Here is a 23,030-nt window from a genome sequence, read left to right as displayed (position 1 = left end):
CAAAAAAAGAAATAAAATTTAGCTTCTTCATTCGAATCCTTTAGTTAAACTCATAGTTTGCAGAAACGTTACAAAATATAAATATTATCTCAAAGGTATCAGTCAGGAATAGGGTACAAAAAAGTGTTTAGCTGTATGCTTATACATAGCAAAGCAAACAGTCAATAATGTGAAAAAGTTAGATTATATTGCATTAAAAAGTAATTTCTCTTGGTATTTACAATTTTCTTTTATCTTAAATGCAAAATGTACACATTTTTTGTTCAGTTTTGGATTTAAACCACTTTAAGAGTTTTATTTTATTAGCAAATGACCGTTGTTGAGTCTGTATTCTCCAGTTAATGATTTATCAATTACCAGATTAGTTGGCAATACAAAGTTTCCCCCAGAAAACTTGCTAAGCCCGGTGGTTGGGCGTTCGGCAGTCATTCATCCAGCGGCCCGTCGTGTTTTTGAGTTAAAAAATGTTTAAAGTTTAAAGAAAATTTGAAAATATCATTTGATGATTATGTGTTATTGAAAGATTGTAAGATTAATACCTGAACACCAATTATAAAGTCTTAACACATGCAAACATAAAAAAAAAAACTTAAGTAAATACGCAATGCTAAGTCTGGTGGGGGCACAAATAAAGCCTGGTGGCCCGCCAGGCTTATAATACACTGAGGGAAATCCTGATTTATTAGTTCTTCAGAGAAACTGTGAAAAACATACATCCAGGTCAACATAAGAAAGCCTACTTTTGGCAAAAAAAGACAAGAAAATCCTGAAATTAGATCAAAATATTCTGCATTTCTTACTCATCCTTATGGTCGGATTAGTTTGTTGTTACATTAAAAGGTGGAAATATTGATAAAGGTCTAATTTTTTACATTGCAAAGCATGCTTCTACTGCCTGAACCAGCTGGAATTGAGTCCATTTAAATTTTTTGGGTTTTGGTCTTGATTTGTCTTGGCGTCCACTGAGAGGTGATGCATGAACTTTGCAGGGTGATCTGAAAGCAAAGCAGTTTTGCCTTTGCTTTTGTGTGCATTTGTTGTGTAATGTCACGTTCGAGTCACAATGCCAGCTGCCTGAGAGCCACAGACACCGTGGAGACTCTGCAGCAAAGGTCAGCATTGCCATCTGAATATAGTTACAGCTGTTTATTTCTTTATTAGGCTGCCCGTGTCTCTGTTTCCAGCATAGAAATCTAAATAAAGTTCTTTTTAAAGTGTAAAAAAGTGCCCTGATGTGTGACAGTGAAGTAGTTTTACTTTCATGGTTGGAATGTCGAGCCAAAGATTTCTTATTCCATTTGTAGATGCAAGTGAATACATCATGGTGCACTATTGAGCGTCTTTGTTAAAGGCAGCTGGGAGTCAAAGGAGTCAACTTTTACTGAAAAGAGGCTGGAAGTGAGAGATGTGTGTGTCAAAATTCTTTAATTTTCAGTACATGTGTTTTTGGAGAGGTTCATGTATCGTTTGGGAATATTTCAGATATGAAACCCCGTTAACCTCGTTAAGATCTAAAACTAAGGTTGAAATGATTAATCGTGATTAACAATGTTAATCGTGATTAATCATGTTATCCTGATAAATTGTATCAATCCTGGTTAATTGTATTAACTTTGATTAATCGTTTGTTGAAGTAATCATCAACTATTTTGATTATCCATTAATCAACTAGAGTTAAAATAGCCTAAAATAGGGTATAATTTAGCTGAAACTGTCCAAAAGTATGTGCATTTTTCATTTAAGTTAAAAATAAACCTCATGTAAATATGTTCTGCAGATGTCAATTGGTATAATTGTATTTTCACCTGGTTCAAATCCTTTTTTTTTTTTTAAGTCCTATTACAGCCCTTTTTCTATCCAATTATTAATCAGTTAATCCAAAAGAATAGTCAATAAATCAGCCCTACAGTGTATTGTTGGTAGTTTGAGCAGAAATGACTGATTTGTCCAAATGTTGATGTTAGTACTTTGCAATTTGCAGCAGGGGAACCTCTGGTGCACAGAGTAAATACCCCCAAAAACCTGAAAGGTAGAGATTTTCCTTTTAATACAACAAACATGCGAAATTAAAATAGTGGTGAGTAGTAAGAAGTTGTTTTAATCAGAAAAAAATTGACTGACCTTGTCAGTCCATGTGGTTCATATTCTTTGAAACTATTGTGCAAACGGCTATATTTTAAAGTCCTGCGGTGAATAATAATATGAAGTTAATGTGTTAAAAGATGAATTATTTTCTTACTTGTAAAACCAAAATATGTCTTAAGAGGCTCAACATTCCTCATTGTTGACATTTTTTTGTCCAAGCATTCTTATAAAATTACTACTTTTGACATTAACGCCTTTTTCTCATATTATTCCAACCTTAATGTCATACCTGTAATGGGCAATCGTTAAACAAGTTCTCCTGACTTCACTGTCCAAATAAATAGAAGCTGTAAAACAAGATGGCCGCCTTGGTTGTGCTGACATCACTTATCGCTATGGAAACACAAGGAGTGCAAAAAATTAAATCTCCAAAAGCCAAAAACTTCCTTTTATATCTCATCTATAACAGTTCAGGTCCTTTTTTTCTTGTTTTTTAAACCAGTTTTCTTGTTTTCTACCGTCCCATCGTTCTTATAAATCTGGAAGTGTCTAACGGAGCCAACCACCCGGCTTCTGGCTGATACTAGAACCGCCATCACTCATAAATCTTTGGCTGCATCCTGCTAATATTTGCCAGCTAAGCTCATCGCAACGTTTTTCAAGCAACCACCTCTTTGCTTTCATCCGCACTCGCAAACACTGACAGCTTTCATGCTTTCTTAACTCCCAAATTCAGGGACCTTGGTGGGTTTTTTATGGAGTGGTTACTATGGCAACACACTCCTAAACGTCCAGCATTAGTGGCTTAAAAAGCACCAGAGATGAAGATTGGTAACGGATAGCGACAAGATGTTTCTCTTGAACTGAGTTTGTTCCAAAAAATCTGAAATTTTAAATATAAAATGAGTTTTTTACTTTTATTTTTCTGTACTACCAAGTGGTTCAAAAAACAACCCAATCAAGCCTTTCTGTCAGGTGATTAAAAATTTACACACTCATTTTAAGTGAGGAAAATGTGAGTCAAAGGGCTGGCAATAAATTAATTTTATCAACTAATCAGATTTTTAGTTTCTGGCTATTTAATTTTTGAAAAATCAGGATTTTTTCTCTCGCTGTAAACCTTCAGTTTCCATAGTTCAAAATCAAAGTAAGAATAAAGTAATAAAATCAACAAATTTACTGCATTATCGCAGAATAAAGTGCAAAATTCATGAGAACACAAACACGAAAAATAAGATAATTTAAATGAGGAATGTTGAGCACATTGTAAAGCTATACTTTATATTTATACTTAATATTTTAACACAGCATTAAATTATTGTCAGTATCAGAACTTTGAAACTATTGTGCAAATAACTGACTCCATTTTGAAAAAAAGAACCACAGACATCAGCTTTTTCTCATTTTTTGTTATAAAAATTAGAAAATAATTTTTTTTTTATTTTACAGCAATTTAAAAAATTGCTGCAAAATTGTGTCTCTATTCTGCTAATATTATGACTCTTTTAATGTAATTAAACATTAATTTTTGTAACTTGGTTCTGATACTCTGTCATCCAACTCTCAGAAGGGATGACTGAAATAAAAAAACACTTTTTGAAAATATTTTCTGTCATTTGAATTTAACATAATCGACTGTTTCTGTCAGAGAAGTGATTTAAAATTACTTTCCTGCTTTTAAAATTAATTTAAAATCCTAAATAATATGTTTTGTATACTTAAAATAAAAAATGTTTGAACTCTAAATCAAATATTTTCCCTTACTGTTTTCTGAAAAGCCCAGAAGTGTCAATATCAACAGTTATTAGAGACACACCAGTCCAGAAATGAGGCCTTTTCTTATTAAATCTTCCGGTCAATTAAACTCGACCGCCTTCAGAAGCTTTTCACTCATATTAAAGATATCATACTCACCCATCCTTGAATTGTATCTTGACCCTGCTGCCCTCTTCCCAAAAAATATGTTTATTTCTTCTCTTACTGATAATTATAGAGCCTGAACATGAAGATTACCCGCAACTTCAATAGTGGCTTTTTCGACCATTATAACTGCAGAATTAGCTCTTTACTGGACCTACAACTCGTGATTATTTCAGTTATTAATTATTCTATTGACTATTTGAATGATTAATTGATTAATTGGATAAACATAATTTTATGGCTTCAGTTTCAAGACTGACAAATGTGTTAAAGGTAAAGGTTACACGCATACTTACAGTATTCAGCAGCGCTGCAACTAATGTTGATTTTAGTAATTGATTATTCCATCAAATATTCTGACGATTAATCGATTAACCGGGTACGAAAAAATTGGCATCTAAATATAAATATTTTTCCTCTTAAGCCTTTTTTTAAGTGTGACTTAAAAACTAAATTAAATATTAGTTTTTAAGTTTAAAAAGCAATAATTAAGTTTTGGATTAATTGTGTGTGTGTGTGTTATTTGAACAAACTGATGTTTTTAAAAGTCTATTAACAATTAATCAATTACTAATTTAGTTCACGATTATTTCAATTAATCGCGATTAATCGTTTGAGCCCTACTCTTTACATTATTAAGCGTCTTTCTCCAGCAATAGCCACCACTTGCATGCTTCCAGAGGTGAATTAAACATCATGAATCAGTGGTTTTGCTTTGACCTCCCTCCTGAGGTCAGGTGAAGAGGTACTTGAACTGCATGGAAAGAATCAAAGCCTCCTGCAGAGAGCGTGTTTTAGCTAGACAGTGATCCATCTACCAAGCGCATGCACAACATGGTGGAAAAACAACAGGAGGAAGAGAGAGATGAGTTGGACTCTGTGCCAGGAGATCACAGCCTTCCAGCTTTGTTCACACTCAGATCTCTCCCTGCTAGCTCTGAATGTTTGGAGGTGCCGCCAGGGATCGATATCTGCCCAGAGGAGACAGGCAGGGGTTCTTAAACAAAGCAGATGGCAGGCAGCCATGTTGCCTTAAAAATTAGATCACAAGGCTAAAAGTTGTGCTTGACATCTCCTCCCTGTGTAGGAGGAGCAGCTCGAAAACTAAAGTCACCTCTTAAACAAATCAAGAGCTTCTGTTGTGGCTTTTATTACAATGAAGTGATCATCCACTAACTGTGTGAATGCGGTTTGATAAATTGGGCTGTGTTTTGAGCTCTCATATCCTGCATATTCAAGCAGTTTGTAAGTGGTTTGTTTGTGCACAGAGGCACAATGCAACTGATAGAAGTGGAAGACATCTGTTTTCTGCACAGGTTGTCATGTGAAGGAGACAGACTTCTTCTTCCTCGTATGCATATTCAGGAAAGAACATTCTGACATGATGCAATCACTTCTACTGTTATCGCCTTGTCTGTGCAATCAGGCTGCTTTCAGTTAAACACATATTTGATTAAACCTCCCTCATCATTTAGATCCATAAATCATAGATCCAGCTTTGTCAGGTTAAAGCATCTATTCATGCAGATCCATGTATCAGTGTCAATCATGCCCACAACTGCATTTTTGTACAAATTATAACTTTGTATTTTGGGGGGAGAAATGACGTTGCTCGGTAAGCATCATTTGAAGACACAAAGATTCATGATTTAGATGTTTTTTCACTGTTTAAATTGAGAATCAGAACAGTTGTTATTGCTTTTGTGTAAAAAAGAATGCAAACTTTAGTTGCTTTTGTTAAAATAGTTTTGAATGGGTTCACACCCAGCATTTTTTGTGCAGTTATGTGACAAAAAAAACTTTAAATGGAGGGAAAATTAAACAGTGTTTTTTTATTTTACAAAACAAAATCTAACAACTGTGGCATGTATTAGTATTCAGTAGGGCTGCAATCAACAATTATTTTATTAATCAATTATTCTATCAATTATTCGATTAATCGGGTAAAATAAATTGGCACATTTTACAGTATTTAATTCAACCACTTACATTTTTTTGTTACTATGTACAATATAAAAAATATTTTAAAGATGCCAATAAAAAATTTATTCGGTTTTTTTAAAAAGGAAAATAAAAATTTTATTACCTAAATGCAATAGCATCATTGTTTTAACTCGAGGAGTTTTGGGTAAAACATTTTTACTAACAGATATTTTTGCCTTAAATACAAAATTTATATATATTTTGTACAGTTTTAGCTTATAACTTGGAATATGTTTATTTTTTTTCCAGGAAATGTCCTATTTTTGAGTGTATACGCCAGTTAACAATCAATCCATTACTAAATTTGTTGATTTTTATAATCGATTAATTGCGATTAATCGTTTCAGCCTTAACATTCAGACACTTTAATCTGATAAACTTGAATAAAATTCCTGAATTTCCTCCTGAAGTCGCCTAATTGAGTCCACCAGAGTGCAGATAGATCTCAGAAAAAAACACATCATGAAGAGCAAGGAACACATTTGTGGAAATATTTAAAACAGCTTCAGTTTATGAATAATAGTGGAACTCAAATTCTGTTTTTAATCTAGCTAATTGTAGGGTCTGTAATTAATTGGATTTTAATTTAACTATACATCGACCAACTTTTTTAATTCAAAAACCCATTTAGCTGCTAAATTATTGAATAAATAGACATATGAGCTCAACAACAAAGCTAATTACTGTTTCTAAAAACAGTAAATAAACTAACAAAGTGCTTTTATACCCATTTAACTTTCAAGTGTTTCAGGAACTTTTTTCCTGCTACATATTTAACATTTAGATGCCATTTTAGTCTTAATGCCTTTTTGCCTTTTAACTTGAATACAACAAGCGTCCCAACAGATTTTTTTTACAGAAATTAACACCCAGTGGGACAAGAGAAGCAGCTTTGTCATCAATTGCATAAGCAACAAATCAATTAATAGCATGATAAACTAAAACGACCTCAATAATTTCCATTTGCATGATTTATCGTTTTTCTCTCGTCAGTCTGGTGCTTTCGTCTCATCTAGCCCTTTTTTCAAGTCTAATTTTGCAAACAGAGACCGTACAATTCATTTTATTTGTTGTTTTGTTTATTTTGGATATGTAAAATCTCTTCCAGTTCCAGTGTCAAATGTTCATTAGGATTCAAGTTTATTGATGTTTGAGAATGCGTTCTTGCATTTAGATGCCCTTATTACCATTATACTTGGAAATGGTCTCAAAACAATAATATTATTGTTTGTCACAATAATAATCGGTTATCGTAACAGGTCTTTCTATCGGATATTGCTTTTCTGTCTCCAGAACCGCACAAATCTGAGTATAATTAATTGCATTAAAATGTTTGTGCCTTAAAATCTATGTAACTAATGCGTGAAAGTCCCAGCCCAAAGTTATGTTATGTCTTTCTATTTGTTTTTTTGTGTACTTTATGACATACAGACATGTGAAGAAAACCCTGGAAACATTTTTACTGTTTTACCCAAAACGTCTTAAGGTTCGTCATTCTGTGAAAGGTTCTGCAGGCCAGAGCTGCACTTTGCTGAAAAGCAGCGAGTAAGCCGGACTCTGCGGTGTCCCTGCAGCCGAGCTGACACGTCTGATAAGCGCTGCAGAGCTTTCAGCGCCACGGACAGCTCATTCAGCCCAGACTTTCTCCTCTTATTGCCACGGGGCGCGGTGACACTCGCGTCCAACTAAATGTCTGCCACGCCTGAGTTAACAGGGACTTCACCCTGTGGACGGCTTCGGTCACTGACGCCTGGTAGCGCCCCTCTCCTCTGTCGGTGCGGCTCAGCTCCGGTTCTGCTGCTCACTCCGTATTCTGAAGAGGCTTCTTTAGCGATTGACCTTCTCAGGAGCACGAGAAGCAAAAACCTCACTCCGTCTCCTGTAGTTGTCCTGATGAAATACTCCCATTTACTGACAGAAAAACTGAAAATATGACAATATGTAGATCTGGCGAGGCTTCTTGTTTCAGCAGCGTTGCTCTGAAAGAAGCAGCTTTTGGCAATTTCCTGCATTGTCACCGTTCCAGTAGCATCTCAGTGGGACAACTGGCAAGCAATCATCCCATAATTTGATTTCTGTGTTAGCATATGCTTGTGACTTCCAGAAAGTGAGATGAATTAAATCTAGAAGATAAATAAAGCGCTTTTTCTCCATGTTTTGTCAATATAACTAAAGACAAACAACTTCTGGGTTTTAGTTACTGCTTTTGGTGACCAAGATAGATTCCTATGGAAGATAATTAAGGCCTCAAAAAAAGTTAAATAAACTTCCGACTGTTTACTTAGAATTATTTTCTCAGAATTCCGACTTTACTTTCAGAATTCCGACTTTTTCTGAGTTTTGACTTTTCTCAGAATTCCAACTTTGCTCTCAGAATTCCGACTTTTTTTTCCTTTTTTTAAGGATTCTGACTTTCAATAATCAAACATTCTTGGGTGTTTCAATTATCTTGCAAGTTTATGAAAATAATGACCGAAGTGTTTCTTCCTTGTTGTAGAATTTGGAAACCTGAACTCTCGTCTTTCCCAAATTTACTTGGTCGATTTGAGTTTTAAGACTAAATTTGCCCGGTGGTGCAAGAAAAAAACAATTTTTTTCAGTATCCCTAATTCTCTTGTGTAGATTCCTGCTTGTTGTGGCTTCAAACAGCAGAATTGTGTGAAATGCCTCCTGAAAGGTCATCCCAAGACGGATTGGAGAGCGAAAGCAGAGACTGTAACCTTTACCTTGCTGTGCTGTGTGACAAACCGAACCCAGTTAAGGGAAAGCCGCAGCGTTTACGTTTTGCCTCTCCGTTCCTGGCGCTGCTGACGGATCAATGATTGATTTAAATGTTCTTTCTGGTAGCACAGAAACTGAAATAACAGCTTGATGTTTGAAGTGAGAGCGCGGAAGATTAATGGAAGGGCTCGGGTTGTACATGTGTGCGGTCAGCGTGTGGCCACATGAAAAGTCTAATCACTAAAAGGGAGGTTGCTTGGCAACAAATGTGAAAAACAAAAATGACAGAAACATAACAGGGAAAATGACCAAAATCTTTTCAATTTAATTTCCTAACTTCCTTGTTTCCATTAAAAGAAAATATGGAGCCCTTCCAGCATGACGTCATGCACACAAGATCCGTCCTCATCTCCCTGCTGGAGGGCAAGAAGTTGCTCGTTAATGATGGCTAGCATTGGTTTTAGCTGTTATCAATATAACACACTAAATTTTAAATGTACTCCTCATTTGTAAAAGAAAAAGAGGTGCAATGCTTTTCTACTAATCGTCAGCACTACAAAAACTAGATTAAGCCTGGAAAAGTTTTAATTAAGAAGTGAGGGAGAGGTAAGTAGTTCAGTTACGCTAGCTTGACTATGACGTCTGTAACATGTAGGTGTGCTGTGGAATTTGATGTGTTTCAGTTCAGTTAAAAAAATAATTTAAAAAAAGGCGACAGACACCAACTCTGACAGATTGTCAGTAGAGCAGGTGTTTAAATTAACTAATTAAACACTGTAGTGTTAGCTTAGCTTAATAACAGCAGTAGCTAATCTAAAACAGCGATCACTTATTAATGAATGCCAAACAAACACCAAGCCTGAAAACATAATACTCTAAGAGATTGCATGTTCTGTTTTTTGTGTGGGAAAGGTTTGTTTTTCTGTGTTGAATCTAGAAACAAAATGTGGCGGTGTTGTCAGTTGCTCCGACAGCAAGTCTGTGTGTAGCGTAGCCGACGCAGAGAGAACGAAAAAGTGGTCTTGAGTTGTTCTTTAACGATCTTTCTGCGTTATTTCTCCCTTTGCTGTGGTGCACTGCTCTGAATTGTTAACATTACTGTACTACAGCGGCCATGGATACCATGTCAAAGAATCGTCTTTTTGCCCTCCAGCATTGTGTGCATGCGCAAAATTTCCAGATGTGAACAATAACATGTCAGAGGTTTTTATAAATTCACTGGACTCCATTTATAATTTATTGTGGATCCCAAATGACATTTTACCTGGACCAGAATCCGTTTTGATCAGGTATTTGGTGTCTTTTCCCACATTTACATTTGTTAATTTGAATATGTGCAGTTTTTTTAGATGTTACTAAACTTATAATGCAGCTACAGCACAGAGTTTGGTTGGCCTGAAGGTTAAAGCAGAAACTTTGCAGAGCGGTTTTCAGTCAGACTGGATGTTTTGCTCTGCCTTTCTGTAGAGAATTCAAAATCTGTCAAATGCTTGAGAGACGAGGAAGAGTATTAAACCTGTAGAAGAACATCAACACAAATCTGAAATCCGAGCAGAAAAAAGGAATAACAGTAAAAGAAGCCAGTATGACGGATCAACCAGGAATCTGTCGCAATCCCCGACTCCTCATGAGCAACCTGGACTTTATGTTGATAAAAAAGTTTACCCACCCAGCTGAGGAGTATTTGATATTATTTACTTATAAATGATGATGGTGAAGAACATGCTTTGAATTTATAAATCTTAAAATAAAGTCAGTTATTTTCTGTATTGGTGAAAAAGCAAAAATAAGCAAAGAAATCCCTCAAATTAACAACTCTACTCTGTTTCTGTTCAGTTTTCTTCCTCTCATTTTCATTAATGTGTTTTTTGTCCTTATTTGTAATTTACTTTTTCACATTTATCTCATTTTGCAGTTCTGCTTATTCTAATGAAGCAGTTCAGTGTCTATTATCAACTTTTTCTCGCATTAGGAGATGATATGACAGTATAAACATGGTATTAGTGTTCAGTTAATATTTAATTAAAGAAATATAATTAATGTTGTTTCCAAATCTCATTAAATTAATCAAAGAAGGCTTTAGGGAAATTGTTCCCACTTTTCTCTTCAGCTGAGATTTCGTTCATATTCATACTTCAGTCAAAGTCAAACACTGCAAAAACCCAAAATCTTACCAAGTATTTTTGTCTAGGTTTTATTGCAAATGCATTAATACGTTGAAAATAATTCTAAACTTTTCAGCAAGATGCATTAACTTGTTTTAAGTCAACAATTCCTAAAAATGTGAAATCAGTGGGATTTGTACGTTTTCATCAATATTAAGGAATTATTTACTTAAAACAAGCTCCCATATCCTGTTGAAAAGTTACTTGTAAGCTAGCTTTGTCTTATAGAAAAAGAAACTAGCTCAAAATGAATTGCTTCTGTATGTTTTTGCAGTGAACACACTAATTAGAAAATATTTCTTCTGAGTTTTTTCGGTGTAGATGTTCATTAGTTGGCTCCTGTTGCACATTATTTCCGTTCTCCCATCCACATCTGCCTTTTCATGTATTTTCTATGTTTTCACCAGTTTTTTTAATCATTCTTCTTCTTTTTTTTTTACCCTAAAGCATGTTTTGTGTTCTCAACATTTCAGGTCACTATTCACCCTGGAAGACTCCAAAACAGGTAACATTTGACAGCATCAGATATCAGGATTATTCTTCTACTCCTCCTCCATCACGCTAACTCCACTAAAACTCACTTTCTGATATTAGATTCTAATTTATTGTTATGAAAGAGCAACAAATCCAGGCATCTTGTTAGCTTTATAACACACCAAACACTTTTTTAGATCAGATACACTTTTCCCTGTTTGTTTTTGTCACGCTCTTACGCCTTTACATGTTTCTCTCTGCCTTTCTCTCTTTCTTCGTCTTGTTTTTTTATAAATCCATTTCACGCCTGGACTTCCTCCCAGCGCTGCTCTGACCAGTCCCTGAACCTGGCTCGTGTTGTTCCCATTTCCAGATCCGGAAACCCAAACCGGCGCTTTTAAAGAGCTTCTGTCGTTTAAATCCCTCCATTGTTCACTACTTCAGCTCCATCTCTGTATAATCTCACATCTCTGAAAATAACTGCTAAACACTGAGTGTAGTTTGACTTGGAAAAAGTATTTCTATAGCTTGAATAGTTCACATTCAAGCTATAGAATTGTCACATTTTGACACATTTAAACCACAAACCTAATTTTTTTAATGACATGTAATAAATCAACAGAAAAACAAACGACAAGCAGCAGCTCCCTGTTAGCAGTTGTAAAATTAAACCTAACTAAATTCCACAACATTAACAATAATAAGTTAAAAATGTATACAAAACATAAGAAAATTACTCATGAAACACTGTATATGTATGATTAACACATGATTAACTTAGTCTAAAATACATGTTGAAATATATTTGCAAAGAAAACACAGATGATTGTAATGGGCTCTTTGCACCTCAGCTTCCGCATTCGGGAAAAAGCGGCTCGATCGTTTCCGATCTATTGAAAAAGGCTCTTTCCACTCGGTATTTGTAGGGCTTGTCCAAGGTAACAATTAATGATGTACATCGATCCGAAGCCCCGACAAATAAGCTGGAGAAAGGTTTTAAGATGTTTGCCTCTTTATACTTTCACAGATACGAAGGTGAGTTTTACTTTCTTTAAACTTTGTGGCTAACATTAGCTTTAGCTTATGCTAGTAGGCAATATTCTCTGACATTTTTCTTGTAAAAATGTGCTATTTAAGTATCTAAACATTTTTCATCATTCATTAACAGACAATGTTTTTACCATATTTTCAAGTATATTACATGGTTTATTGTCGTTAGTGTCAGAGACCAAGTGACGGGGATTTTACGGTTCAGGCTTTTTGCTTCTGAAGCCTGAGGAACAACAAGCCCATAGCTTAACAGTAGAGCAGCTCTGGTGGAGTTCTAGTTCAGCTGACTGTTCAGGTTCAAAGTTGTTGCTTTTAGAAAAATATGGCTGTGTTCCTTAAGGTCTCCGTGTTATTTCGCTTTATTAGTTTTGCATGTTTCTTATGAAGCAGCACAGTGTTTACAGCAGTGTTTACAGGCGGATCAGTTGCTCTGTTGTCTGGCTCTGGTCTGCTCTCTCGTTCCCATAAACTTTCTTTCAGGCTGAATACAGAAGTGAGTCCATGGAAATAACACGGAAAGCTCCTTTACCTTCTTCTTTAGGCTGAAGAAGTTGATCCGGAGTGAAGTGAAGGCTGTAAACTTTGCTGTGCGCGTTAGCTTTAACTGGTAGCGAGGAATATTTACAAGCCATCGTCTTCTTAATTCAGGATCACTTTTCAGAAATCCATGAAAACTTAAAAGCCCATTATATTAGGAAGACAGCAATGTTCATAGTATTGTTTTTTTTTTTTGCGTCTGAAATAAGACTTTGTCTTTTCTAGCTGTCATGGTAACTCAAAAAAGAGAGCCGCATTTGCACATGCGGTTGTGACGTCAGAGCGCCAGGTGCAAAGAGCCCATTCAAATGGCAACGGAAAAAAAGGGGTGGGGAACTGTCAGTTACTGGTTGCTATGGTAACCACCAACCGCCAAGAGCAGCTTAGCAGAATTTGATACATCAATAAATGTCTGGAGAAAACAACTACTTGACTAAAAATAAAACAATAAATATACACATTAGTTTTATTTTAACCGTTTTATTGTTAAAATAAAACCCTGTTGCATATAAATAAAAGTGAGTTCAGCCTTATTTAGTAACTTATTGGATAAATACTTGTAAATAAAATCTAACCAATCGCTTTTGCTCCATCAAAATGAGAAAAATTAGGTATAAAAATGTGTATCAAAGAGTTTGTTTCCTGACGATCGTGAGCCACTAGAGGTAGACTTAAAAAGTAAATCAGTTGATCAGTAAAAGTGCTTGAAAGGTTAATTAAGCTTGACAGTAAAAAGTGGTGAAAAGGTTACTAAATCACCACAATGAAAAATATTTATCTTGATTACTAAATGTCGGTTTAAATCCAAATTAAAAAGATATGAGGATGTCAGGAAAGCCATTGATGAAGTCATAAAATGTGGTGTAAAGTCTTTTGGGGGGGGAAAAAAACCTTTTTTGAAGTAGCCTTATATGTATATCTAGAGCTATAATGGAGTAATTTATAATTTAAAAAATCATATGTAAGAATGGCCTAGTCGAAGACCAGCTCTAAATCTGACTCCACCCATGTCTTAAATAAATTTTGACTCAAGTTTGGATATTGCAATGATGCATATGCATAAACTTTTGTGAAGGTCTGAATCAAGAGAGCTTAAAAATGAAATGTACTCCACACTTTTAAGATTTCTAATTGACATGAGCTCAAAAAGAAGGGATTATTTTGTGTTTCTGAAATACATCAACATTTGTGATGGTTCTGTGACAAAATGAGAAAAACAGAGTTCAGTCTAATTAGGCTTCCACAGCTCAGAGTCAAACATGGAAGCTTTGATTAACAGAGTGGGAGTAGAGCATTGGCTCATTTGTCAGATGGACTTTCCGTCCAGCAAATCTTTATTTGCAGATAAGCCTATTTAAATTAGTCTGTCAAATTCAGAAAGTCTCAGGTAACCACTAGTTAATGCTGCAGCATTTTCAGATGTTTTTACTGAATAATGCAGATTAATTAAAGGTAAAAGAAAACGGTTTGGGGTCACATCGGAAAGCGCATTTCATGTCTGCAGCTAATATTGGCTCTCAGAACCAGCTGCTCTGTATCTTCTGTATCTTTGACAAACGCGCCAGTCATACGGTCTCAGTTTTCCCTCTGTTCCGAGTTGCTTTGACGATTCCCGGCGTGTCAAAATGTCGTCTCGGCTGTCTGTTCGCTGTCCTGCTGTGACTCACGCGGCCAGCTCATCTGACACATTGAGGCTGGCGCTCAGACTGACTGGTGTTGGAAAAACTGTCGCTGCCGCCGCAAATTCAAGATGTTTCTCTTTCAAATTAACGCCAAACCGCCCACCTCTCTTCACCTTGGAAACAGACAGAAGCTTTTGCCGTTTTCTTTTCCTAAATAAATTAGGCCAGACTGCTTCTTCAACACTAATTTCACTAACTTGTTACTTTTCTAAGCTCTTTCCCCAAACACCAATAAATACTGCAGCAGATAATTGAAAATTTCATCAAAATCTTTCAGGTGTGGATAGATGCTCCCAGGAGCTTGCTTTGTTTGGAAAAAATCAAGATGGTCGTCAAGGAAAATTAGTTTTGCCCTAAATTTGCCAATATTTATCACAGGTGAATGCTTTTGGTGTCAAATCACTAATAACTGGACACATAAATTTACTTTTTTACTCTTTTTTTTTTTTTCTGATTATTAGATTTTTCAAGATGGCCGCCTTTGTTGTTATGGAAAATAAATTTTTGCCCTAAAATCAACAATTAGATGAATGTATTCGATCTCCAATTAAAGCCTACATATTTTAAACCCTAGAAATTGTTTGCATTTCCCTTTTTCCTGTGTCTTCTTTTTCTGGTGGTGAGTTTCAAAATGGCTGCCATGTTTGTAATAGAGAGTATATGTTTATGCTAAAATTGGCAGTAGTTGTTAGCCACGGCTAACCAAAAAGTTAGGTTCACTGACCACTAATTTGCAAAACAAAAATCTTAGCTGTGCTAATGCTAATCCACTGATAACTTAGAAAAACTGGCACATTTTATGCCAACAACTGGCTAAAAAGGCGGAAAAATGGCAGCCATCTTGAAATTCAAGTGGCTAATGGGCAAAATGACAAACATACGAGCTGAGGGGTGAGCATGCTAATTTTAATGCTGTATCCACACTTGAATGATTTTTACTTTTTACTAAGAAGTCAAAAGCGGCCGCAACAAATCTGTCAAGCTTTGGATTTCTACTAAAATGCCATGAAAAAGGTCAATAACTTCACAGGTTTCTGCTATTAAAAGCTCTGCTAATCTCTAATATTAAATATATATATATTATTTGATATGTTTAATATTATTTGTTGATGTTTCATCCTTATTTACCCCAATAGAGCACATATCACTGTACATAATTTTAAAAATAAAATTAAAGCATGGTAGTTATTGTTTTGGATAAAACTCTGTATGGGCTGGTTCTCATTAATATTTTTCTTCTGGCATTAATCAATAAATAGGAATAGAAAACCTTAAAAGATTATGAATGCAAACGTGTACAACACAGTACACAGATTTTTACAAGCTAGTCCAAAGAAAAACAAGTTAGTAGTAAATTTTTTATAGTGGGTAATGTGTTGTATGAATGTCCAAAGCTTGACAGGTTTTGCATCAATCAGGGGTAGCCAATGATCATATCTCCTTTTTGTATTTGAACCATACCAATGGAACTAAAATCAAACATCAGATGTGGAAAAAAAGCAGGAAAAGGAAGCACTGACCCATCATGCCGCTGTGCTTTGCAGGTGCTGGAGCAGTGGGAGTTCCAGCAGGGTCAGAACAGCCCCGCTCAGACCAGCCGCTCTGCTCCCATTGTCTCCCACAGCGCCCCCTTCCCAACACACCATCTTCACATGGCCTCGGTCCCGGACTCAGCCTCCGAGGCCTTGGCACTGGTCAAACCTGACCCCTATGACCTTTTTGAGAAGTCCATGGCTATCTATGAGAGTAGGCGTAAGTACTGGAGCTTTTACTGCAGGTGAAAACACACAGGCATCTGCTGTAGGTATGAAGGATTGTAAATCATTTCCTCCTAATCCATAAATAGCATAAAACAGACAGAAAAGCAAATATACAGCAGTTTTTACTGATTATGAAATCCTACCAATAACTGAGGTGCTGGGCTGTTTCTTGCTATTTGCCACCACAGGGCTCCAAAGCTGCATGTTTAGCCTAATTTCTGAAAAATTAAATATCTCATCATATATAAATAAAATAAATTGCAAAGATTAACTTTGGATGGTGTCTTTCTGCATTATTAGGCCTTTTTTTTTGGACCGCACTTTCACAGAGAGTGGTGTATTGATCATTAAGAAGTTTACTTGTATATCAAACTGCACATTCTGGGTTGTAATGTGGATTACGACCCAACAAAAACAAAATCAAAAGAAAATTCAGGAAGAAAAACAATCAATAGATAAAGGCTATATATTTTTTGGCGTTGTGGGATGGATAAGAGGAAGTGCAGCATCTTTTTTGTTTTGCTAGCAAGTTTTTTTTTGTCATGCTAGCTGGAGGAACCAAACAAAGTTTAGTGGTTCATTAATGGCCCAGAAAAACAGAATAAAACGGAAATGGAGGAAGAAAAATTAATTTTTGGCATTGTGGGCTGGATAAAAGGAGGTTGTTGGATCTTTTTTGTTTTGTTTTGTTAGCAAGTTTTTTCCTGGTAGCTGGAGGAACCAGAAGAAGTTTAGTGGCACATTGATAGCCCTGAAAAACAGGAATAAGAAAACGGAGGAAGAAAAACAATCAGTGGATGAAGGTGACACATTTTTTGGCTTTGTGGGCTGGATAAGAGGAAGTGTAACATTTTTAATATTTTGTCTCCGTGTATTTTGTCCGGCTAGCTAGCCTCATAAACTCGACTTTGGTGTTTGCTCCATTAATGAACATGCCTGTTTTCATTGAAGTGTTTATTTGGATGGTAGAGTTTTTATAAACACTCAACATCTGTGTTTTTATTGATATATAGAGGGTTTGCTGTTTTCTTTGTGTCACAGCTTTTTAATCAGTTTAATTCACTTTAAGATGTGTAATTTTAACTGTAGCCGGTTTGCTTGTAAAATGTAATACATTGTGGTGTTTTTGTGGGAATCTCTTCATTTCATTTTGATAAACGGTTCTGCAGAAACGCATCCATGAGTAAACACAGTTCATCTCTTCCACTCCTAAAATATACAGCACAGCAATAACATAACTCTCTGGCTTGTAATATACTAAAAGGGTCATTTTCTTGTTGTGATGATATCATATTTCTTTTCCTGTGGGAGTTATAAGCAGTAGAAAGCAAGTTTTAACCTTTATTTATGTGTGTACGTAGACACACTATTTCACAAGGATTTCATGCTTTTGTATGTCTACAAGTATGATTTTAACCTAACAAGATTATTTGATTTAGCATCTCAAAAATATTCTCAATAAATATGGTGGAAAAATGCAGGAAGAAACACCTGTGGTAGTTTTGCATATCACCTTAAAAAGGTCTGGAGAAGTAGCTTCTGTGTTTTGACATGGTATCTTTTTGGGATTTTTGATGCTGGTTTTTAAAAACTGCTAGAAGTCAGGTGGACTGATTGTTAAATCTCCTTTTTATGTTTTTAAAACTAATGCTGTGGTGGTTGTGTCTCCTCTGAGCTAAAATTAAGGTTTTTTTATGACTATTTTACTTGGAAGCTTGACAGAGGTAGGTTGACGTTACAATGTGTGTCAATCCTTAATTAGCTAAGAGGAGAAAATATACACTTCAAAAACACAAAATCTTACTTTTCTAGTGCAAATGTCTTTGCACTGTTGAAATAACAAAGCTTACAGGTAACTTTTTGACTTGTTTTAAGACAAATATTCCTTAATATTGATGAAAAAGTGCTAGTTTCAATGGCAAATTATTTAACTTATAACAAGACATTTTTCCCAGAATATATACTTACATATGTATATGCTCTAGAAGACATTTTGTGTTTTTGCAGTGTATATTTTCTCCTTTTAGCTAATTAAACTTGTTCTAGCCTGTTTTAGCAAGCAAAAACACAGATGAAGTAAGAATTGTTTTCTTGTATTTTATATTTATGATACCTTCTGGGGTTTTTTCTGGTTGTAAACCGTTTGTTTTCTGGTAATCCTGTTGGTGGGGATAACATCTGTGTCAGTCTGCGGTCGTGATTCTGGTCTCTCATCATCCCTGCCGAGTCCCAGCAGAGCGCCGCTATGATTAAAACAGATACAATTGGAGTAAATTTTTCATTTGCAGCCTCTTGTCTGTGGCTGGGTTTGCCCCGGTGCTTTGCGGATCACGGCGTAGCGTGACGCCCCTGACTGCAGATCAATGCTTACATCCCACCCTGCGTTGTAAATAATGAAGAGCTGTATTACTCTCTGTAAGCATTTCCTGACTTTATGGATGATGCTGAGATTCTGCGATGACATTAGTGCTGACGGCGGAGTTCGGGATTATATGGGAACATCTGTTTGTGTCCACCAATATGTGGATATCTCTGTCTCATTGCTTTGGTTTTCTCTTTCTCTTTTTGTCCAGAACCTGTTCAACCAAGGACCGTTTTTCCTCTGGACTCTACTGGTAAATATAACCTCTATGCGTATTTTTAAATGGGACATATTATACAAAATTCATATCTGCCATGTTTTTGTTCTTCCATTTGGGTTTCACTTGCTTCAAAAAACCACCCAGACAGTTTTTGGCAATCAATTAATGCTTTTTGGTGTCTGATAAATGAGCCGTTTCAAAATGTTAAGTCACATCAGTCAATCAATAAAATTTGCAACAAGGCAGTTCAAAGAGTTGTAATTCATAAAAACACAAAAATCAACAATTGAAATTTTTTTTTCCATTATGCACCAAAATGTGCATAATGGAAATGCAACTCTAAACAGGTTTGTTTTTAGTCTAGATTTAAAGAAACTTTGCGCTTATCTACATTGCGCTATTGCCTAGCAACCTCAAACCGTAACCTAGCAACCCAAGCTGAGTTCCAGCACATTTGGTCAGCTGGTTTTACCACTTTACAATGGCTGCTGGAAAAGACAAGTGTTTTTGTTGACTTATCATTCAGAAACCACTTGCTGCATTCTTGTTTGTTGTATAGCAGGCTTCACTTCTGCTTTTCAAAGATGTACAGTTGTGTAATTGCGCATTAGTTTGCAGCCATTTCCACGTGTGAGTGTAAACGTTAAATTGTGGAGGCGTGCGTGGATTAAAAATGATAAAACGTCTTCTTAAATGATGTTTTAAACTGTCTTATATTTAAATAATTCCTTGTACATACAAAAAAAATTATTGTGAATTTAAAAGTCTAAAATTTTTAAAACTTTTTAAACGAGATTATAACTGTCAGCAAATTTAAACAGTTTATATTTTATGAATAGTGTGTTTGTATGACCCTTTTTAATTACTCTTAATGCTTATTTTTGCAATGTTATTTAGTTCTTTGTTACTGAAAGAATGGATTGGATTACAGTAACGCTTTAGTTACAAAGCTGCTTCCAGAGACATGATTTAACGTTTTTTTTCCCTCCCCATTAAAGGAGCAGAGTACCAGGACATCGAGGTCCACCTGCGCAGACAGAAGTCTGGGTTTGGCTTTCGGGTGCTGGGCGGTGATGAGGCCGGGCAGCCTGTGAGTGTGGAGACACGTGAGAAGGCTCGTATGGCGATGGGTGTGAAACCCTGTCATTTTCTACTCTCTAATCCACTCCACTCCCACTGTGTGTCCCTAACCCCCGACCCCTGACCTTTAGCCCCGAGAGAGTGCTGGCTTGCTATTGATAGGATCCCACCAACATACAGTGACTTAAAGAAACTTTCTCACATTTTTCCACATTACAACCACCAGCTTTAGTGAAATTTATTGTTGTTGTTTTTTTTTGACAGACCTACACAAATAACACATAATTTTGAAATATAAATGAAAAGAAAACATGGTTTTCATGGTTTTCACATGTAAAAAAGTTTACAAAAACGTCCTCCTGCCACTTTCTGTTATCTTCTTTGTTGTTTCCGCCAGTAGTAATATTTGATTATTGATTACGACTTATGTGAATGTGAATGTTGCCATCTAGCAGATTTATTTTTATGGTCAGTGGAAATGTAGCTACTGATTAGTATCAGTGTAAAGTAGACAGATTAGAACACAGGTGTTAAACTCCACTCCACCTGCAGTTTTTAGATGTGCCACAGGTACAAAGCACTGGAATGAAATGGCTTAATTACCTCCTCCTTGTGTAGATCAGTTCTCCAGAGCCTTAATGACCTAATTATTCTGTTCAGGTGTGGTGCAACAGAGGCACTTCTAAAAGTTGCAGGGCTCTGGCTCTTGAGGACTGGAGTTTGACACCCCTGGATAAGAATAAGTAAAGCAAAAACCATGTTATCACTTTTCTCCCACCTCAGTTATGTGCTATTTTGTATTAGTCTGTCACTATTATCATAATTAAATATGAAAAAGTTCAAATGGCAAATATTTCTGCAAGGCACTGTAATAAAGTATTCAGTAGTACCTTATTACTGAATAACAATCACCCTAACATCTACTCAATTCAACATAATGCCAAGAATCCATTCATTAAACTCCCTGTGTTATGGAACAAAATGAACAGATTCTTATTGGAGCGATCATAGAGAAGAGTCCAGCAGATCTAGACGGGCGATTACGGCCGGGAGACGAGCTGCTGTTTGTGGATGGGATCCCAGTGGTGGGGAAGGCGCACAGATACGTCATCGACCTGATGCACGCTGCGGGGCGCAACGGACAAGTCAACCTGGTCATCAGGAGAAGGACGCAGGCAGGAGGTAAAGAGCCAGATAGGTTTGCAGCTTCTTCTCTTCCTCTACCAGTCATTTCTCAAACTTTTTCAGTCCAACGGTCACTTACAGATTCTGAAAGAAGGATTCTGAGCTTTAAAATAGAAATCAAACAAGTTCTTTACCACAAGTGCTGTGTGCACTACCAACATTTCAGGGCTATTTGAAATTTAGCAGATTATCACAGAAAAATAGACTTGAGCTGCAGAAACAAACATTTTCTTTCAGCCAGTAAAGAAATAATTTTATTTCAGATGTTTAGATGCAGTTAGTCAGCGTGGGGCGCAGCACTGTTCACCACTTCGACACCATATTGCATTCATCACAGCCGCAGAAACAGATCTGCAGGTCTGTGTCATGCTATGTATCTTAATAGGGTTCAAAAACAAAAGTTATGCAACTCGGGGGGTTTTTGTGACAAGGTCTTAAACCACTTATCCATCATTGTTTTTAAACACAATCTTTTGGTATGCTAACTATATTTGAGACCCAAATGGAAGTAAAATAAAACGTCCAAAATGTGAATTTTGCATAATAGGTCCCCTTTAAAAAGTCTTCTTTTTGAAATAAAAAAGCCTAAATCACACTTTCCCCCTAAAACAAACGCTTCTCTCTGATTCCTGAAACCTCTTTAGCTTCGAGTCTGAGTCGGCCTGTCCTCCTCCGATCTCATCTTCAACACCTTCCCACAAACACGCACGCGCTCTTCTCACCAGTTCAACCCGTCCCACTCCGCTCGCCCTCTCTGCCAATCTGTTCCCACCAAAATCTGCTGTCTCACTCATGCCTGACCTCTTCTGTGACCCTAACTTCCAATCTAATCGTCTGACTCCCACCGGCACTTTACCAAGTGTCAGACTTTGCTCTCTGCACCCGCCCTGTGAGTGCGCCTCCACCCACTACTCCAGATTTTGCACATTTTTGGCCATTATTTTCCTTTTCATAAGAATGCTGTCCACACTAGTTGGTAAAAGAAGGCAATTCAACATGTGGGCGGTGTTTACGACTGGAAAAATCTTGATGCAACTCAATCCTGTCCATTACTTGCAACATGATAGCTAAATTTTCTGGTGTAGAACAAACAGCTTTCAAAGTCTGATATCCATTAGGAGACTCTGATAAAGAACTAACTAATGTTTTTAAATATAGAAATGCAAGTTCTTACCAATATGTTTTTAAATCTGCTTGTTGGAAATTATGTGGGGGGGAGTTTTGTTTGTTTCTTTGCATCATTTTCCATCCAACAAAAACAGACCCATCCTCTTTTTGTTAAATTTTACATTTATCTTTTTATTTGATTTATTTATTTCAAAACAGGTTTTTATAAACAAGAAGAAAAAAAACAAAGAGCAGAAATGCCTCTTTAGGCTGTAAATTTTGCAAACCTCTTCTCTAGCTGGCTGTTGAGACTTTCTGAGCTTTATTTTTTAAAACTCTGTATGTAGTGCATACTTGTGAACAGAGCTGAAATGATTAATCATTTGATCTATTCTCAAGTGGCATAGTTTTAGCTTCACCTGGCTCAAATTTTCATTTTCTTATGTATTTCTAATATTGTATAAAATAGGTGGTTCAATGAAAAAAAATCTGTTTTGGTCAGAATAATCACATACTAAAATAATTGTTAGTTTCAGCACTACTTGTGAACAGAAATAATTTCCATAACATTTTACAAATAAAAATCTACTTACTTTCCTGAAACAGACTGAATAGAATGTCTGTGAACATCAAATTTCAAGTAATTTTATTTATTCCAAAGGGAATTTACATGTTATCGAAGTATCTTCAAAGAGTTGT

The 23,030-nt window shown here is 36.0% G+C and overlaps 1 protein-coding gene across 9 annotated transcripts in view; it reads left to right on the top strand.

The window, feature by feature from the left end:
- magi2 (membrane associated guanylate kinase, WW and PDZ domain containing 2) overlaps positions 1 to 23,030 on the top strand; it is a 240,702-nt gene that overhangs the window by 198,785 nt on the left and 18,887 nt on the right. For 6 of the 9 annotated variants that reach the window (XM_023349880.1, XM_023349879.1, XM_023349885.1 and 3 more), the window contains exons 11-15: positions 11,348 to 11,379; positions 16,162 to 16,369; positions 18,951 to 18,992; positions 19,958 to 20,073; positions 21,029 to 21,221. In XM_023349880.1, coding sequence (XP_023205648.1) covers positions 11,348 to 11,379; positions 16,162 to 16,369; positions 18,951 to 18,992; positions 19,958 to 20,073; positions 21,029 to 21,221 — 591 coding nt within the window. The remainder of the gene's footprint in view (positions 1 to 11,347; positions 11,380 to 16,161; positions 16,370 to 18,950; positions 18,993 to 19,957; positions 20,074 to 21,028; positions 21,222 to 23,030) is intronic. The other 3 variants (XM_023349881.1, XM_023349887.1, XM_023349882.1) reach the window with 2 other exon arrangements.

Source organism: Xiphophorus maculatus, chromosome 17, assembly GCF_002775205.1.
Source record: "Xiphophorus maculatus strain JP 163 A chromosome 17, X_maculatus-5.0-male, whole genome shotgun sequence".
Classification (NCBI taxonomy): Eukaryota; Metazoa; Chordata; class Actinopteri; order Cyprinodontiformes; family Poeciliidae; genus Xiphophorus; species Xiphophorus maculatus.
The sequence above is the reverse complement of the archived record's forward strand: the minus strand, read 5'-3'. Positions and strand labels throughout refer to the sequence as shown.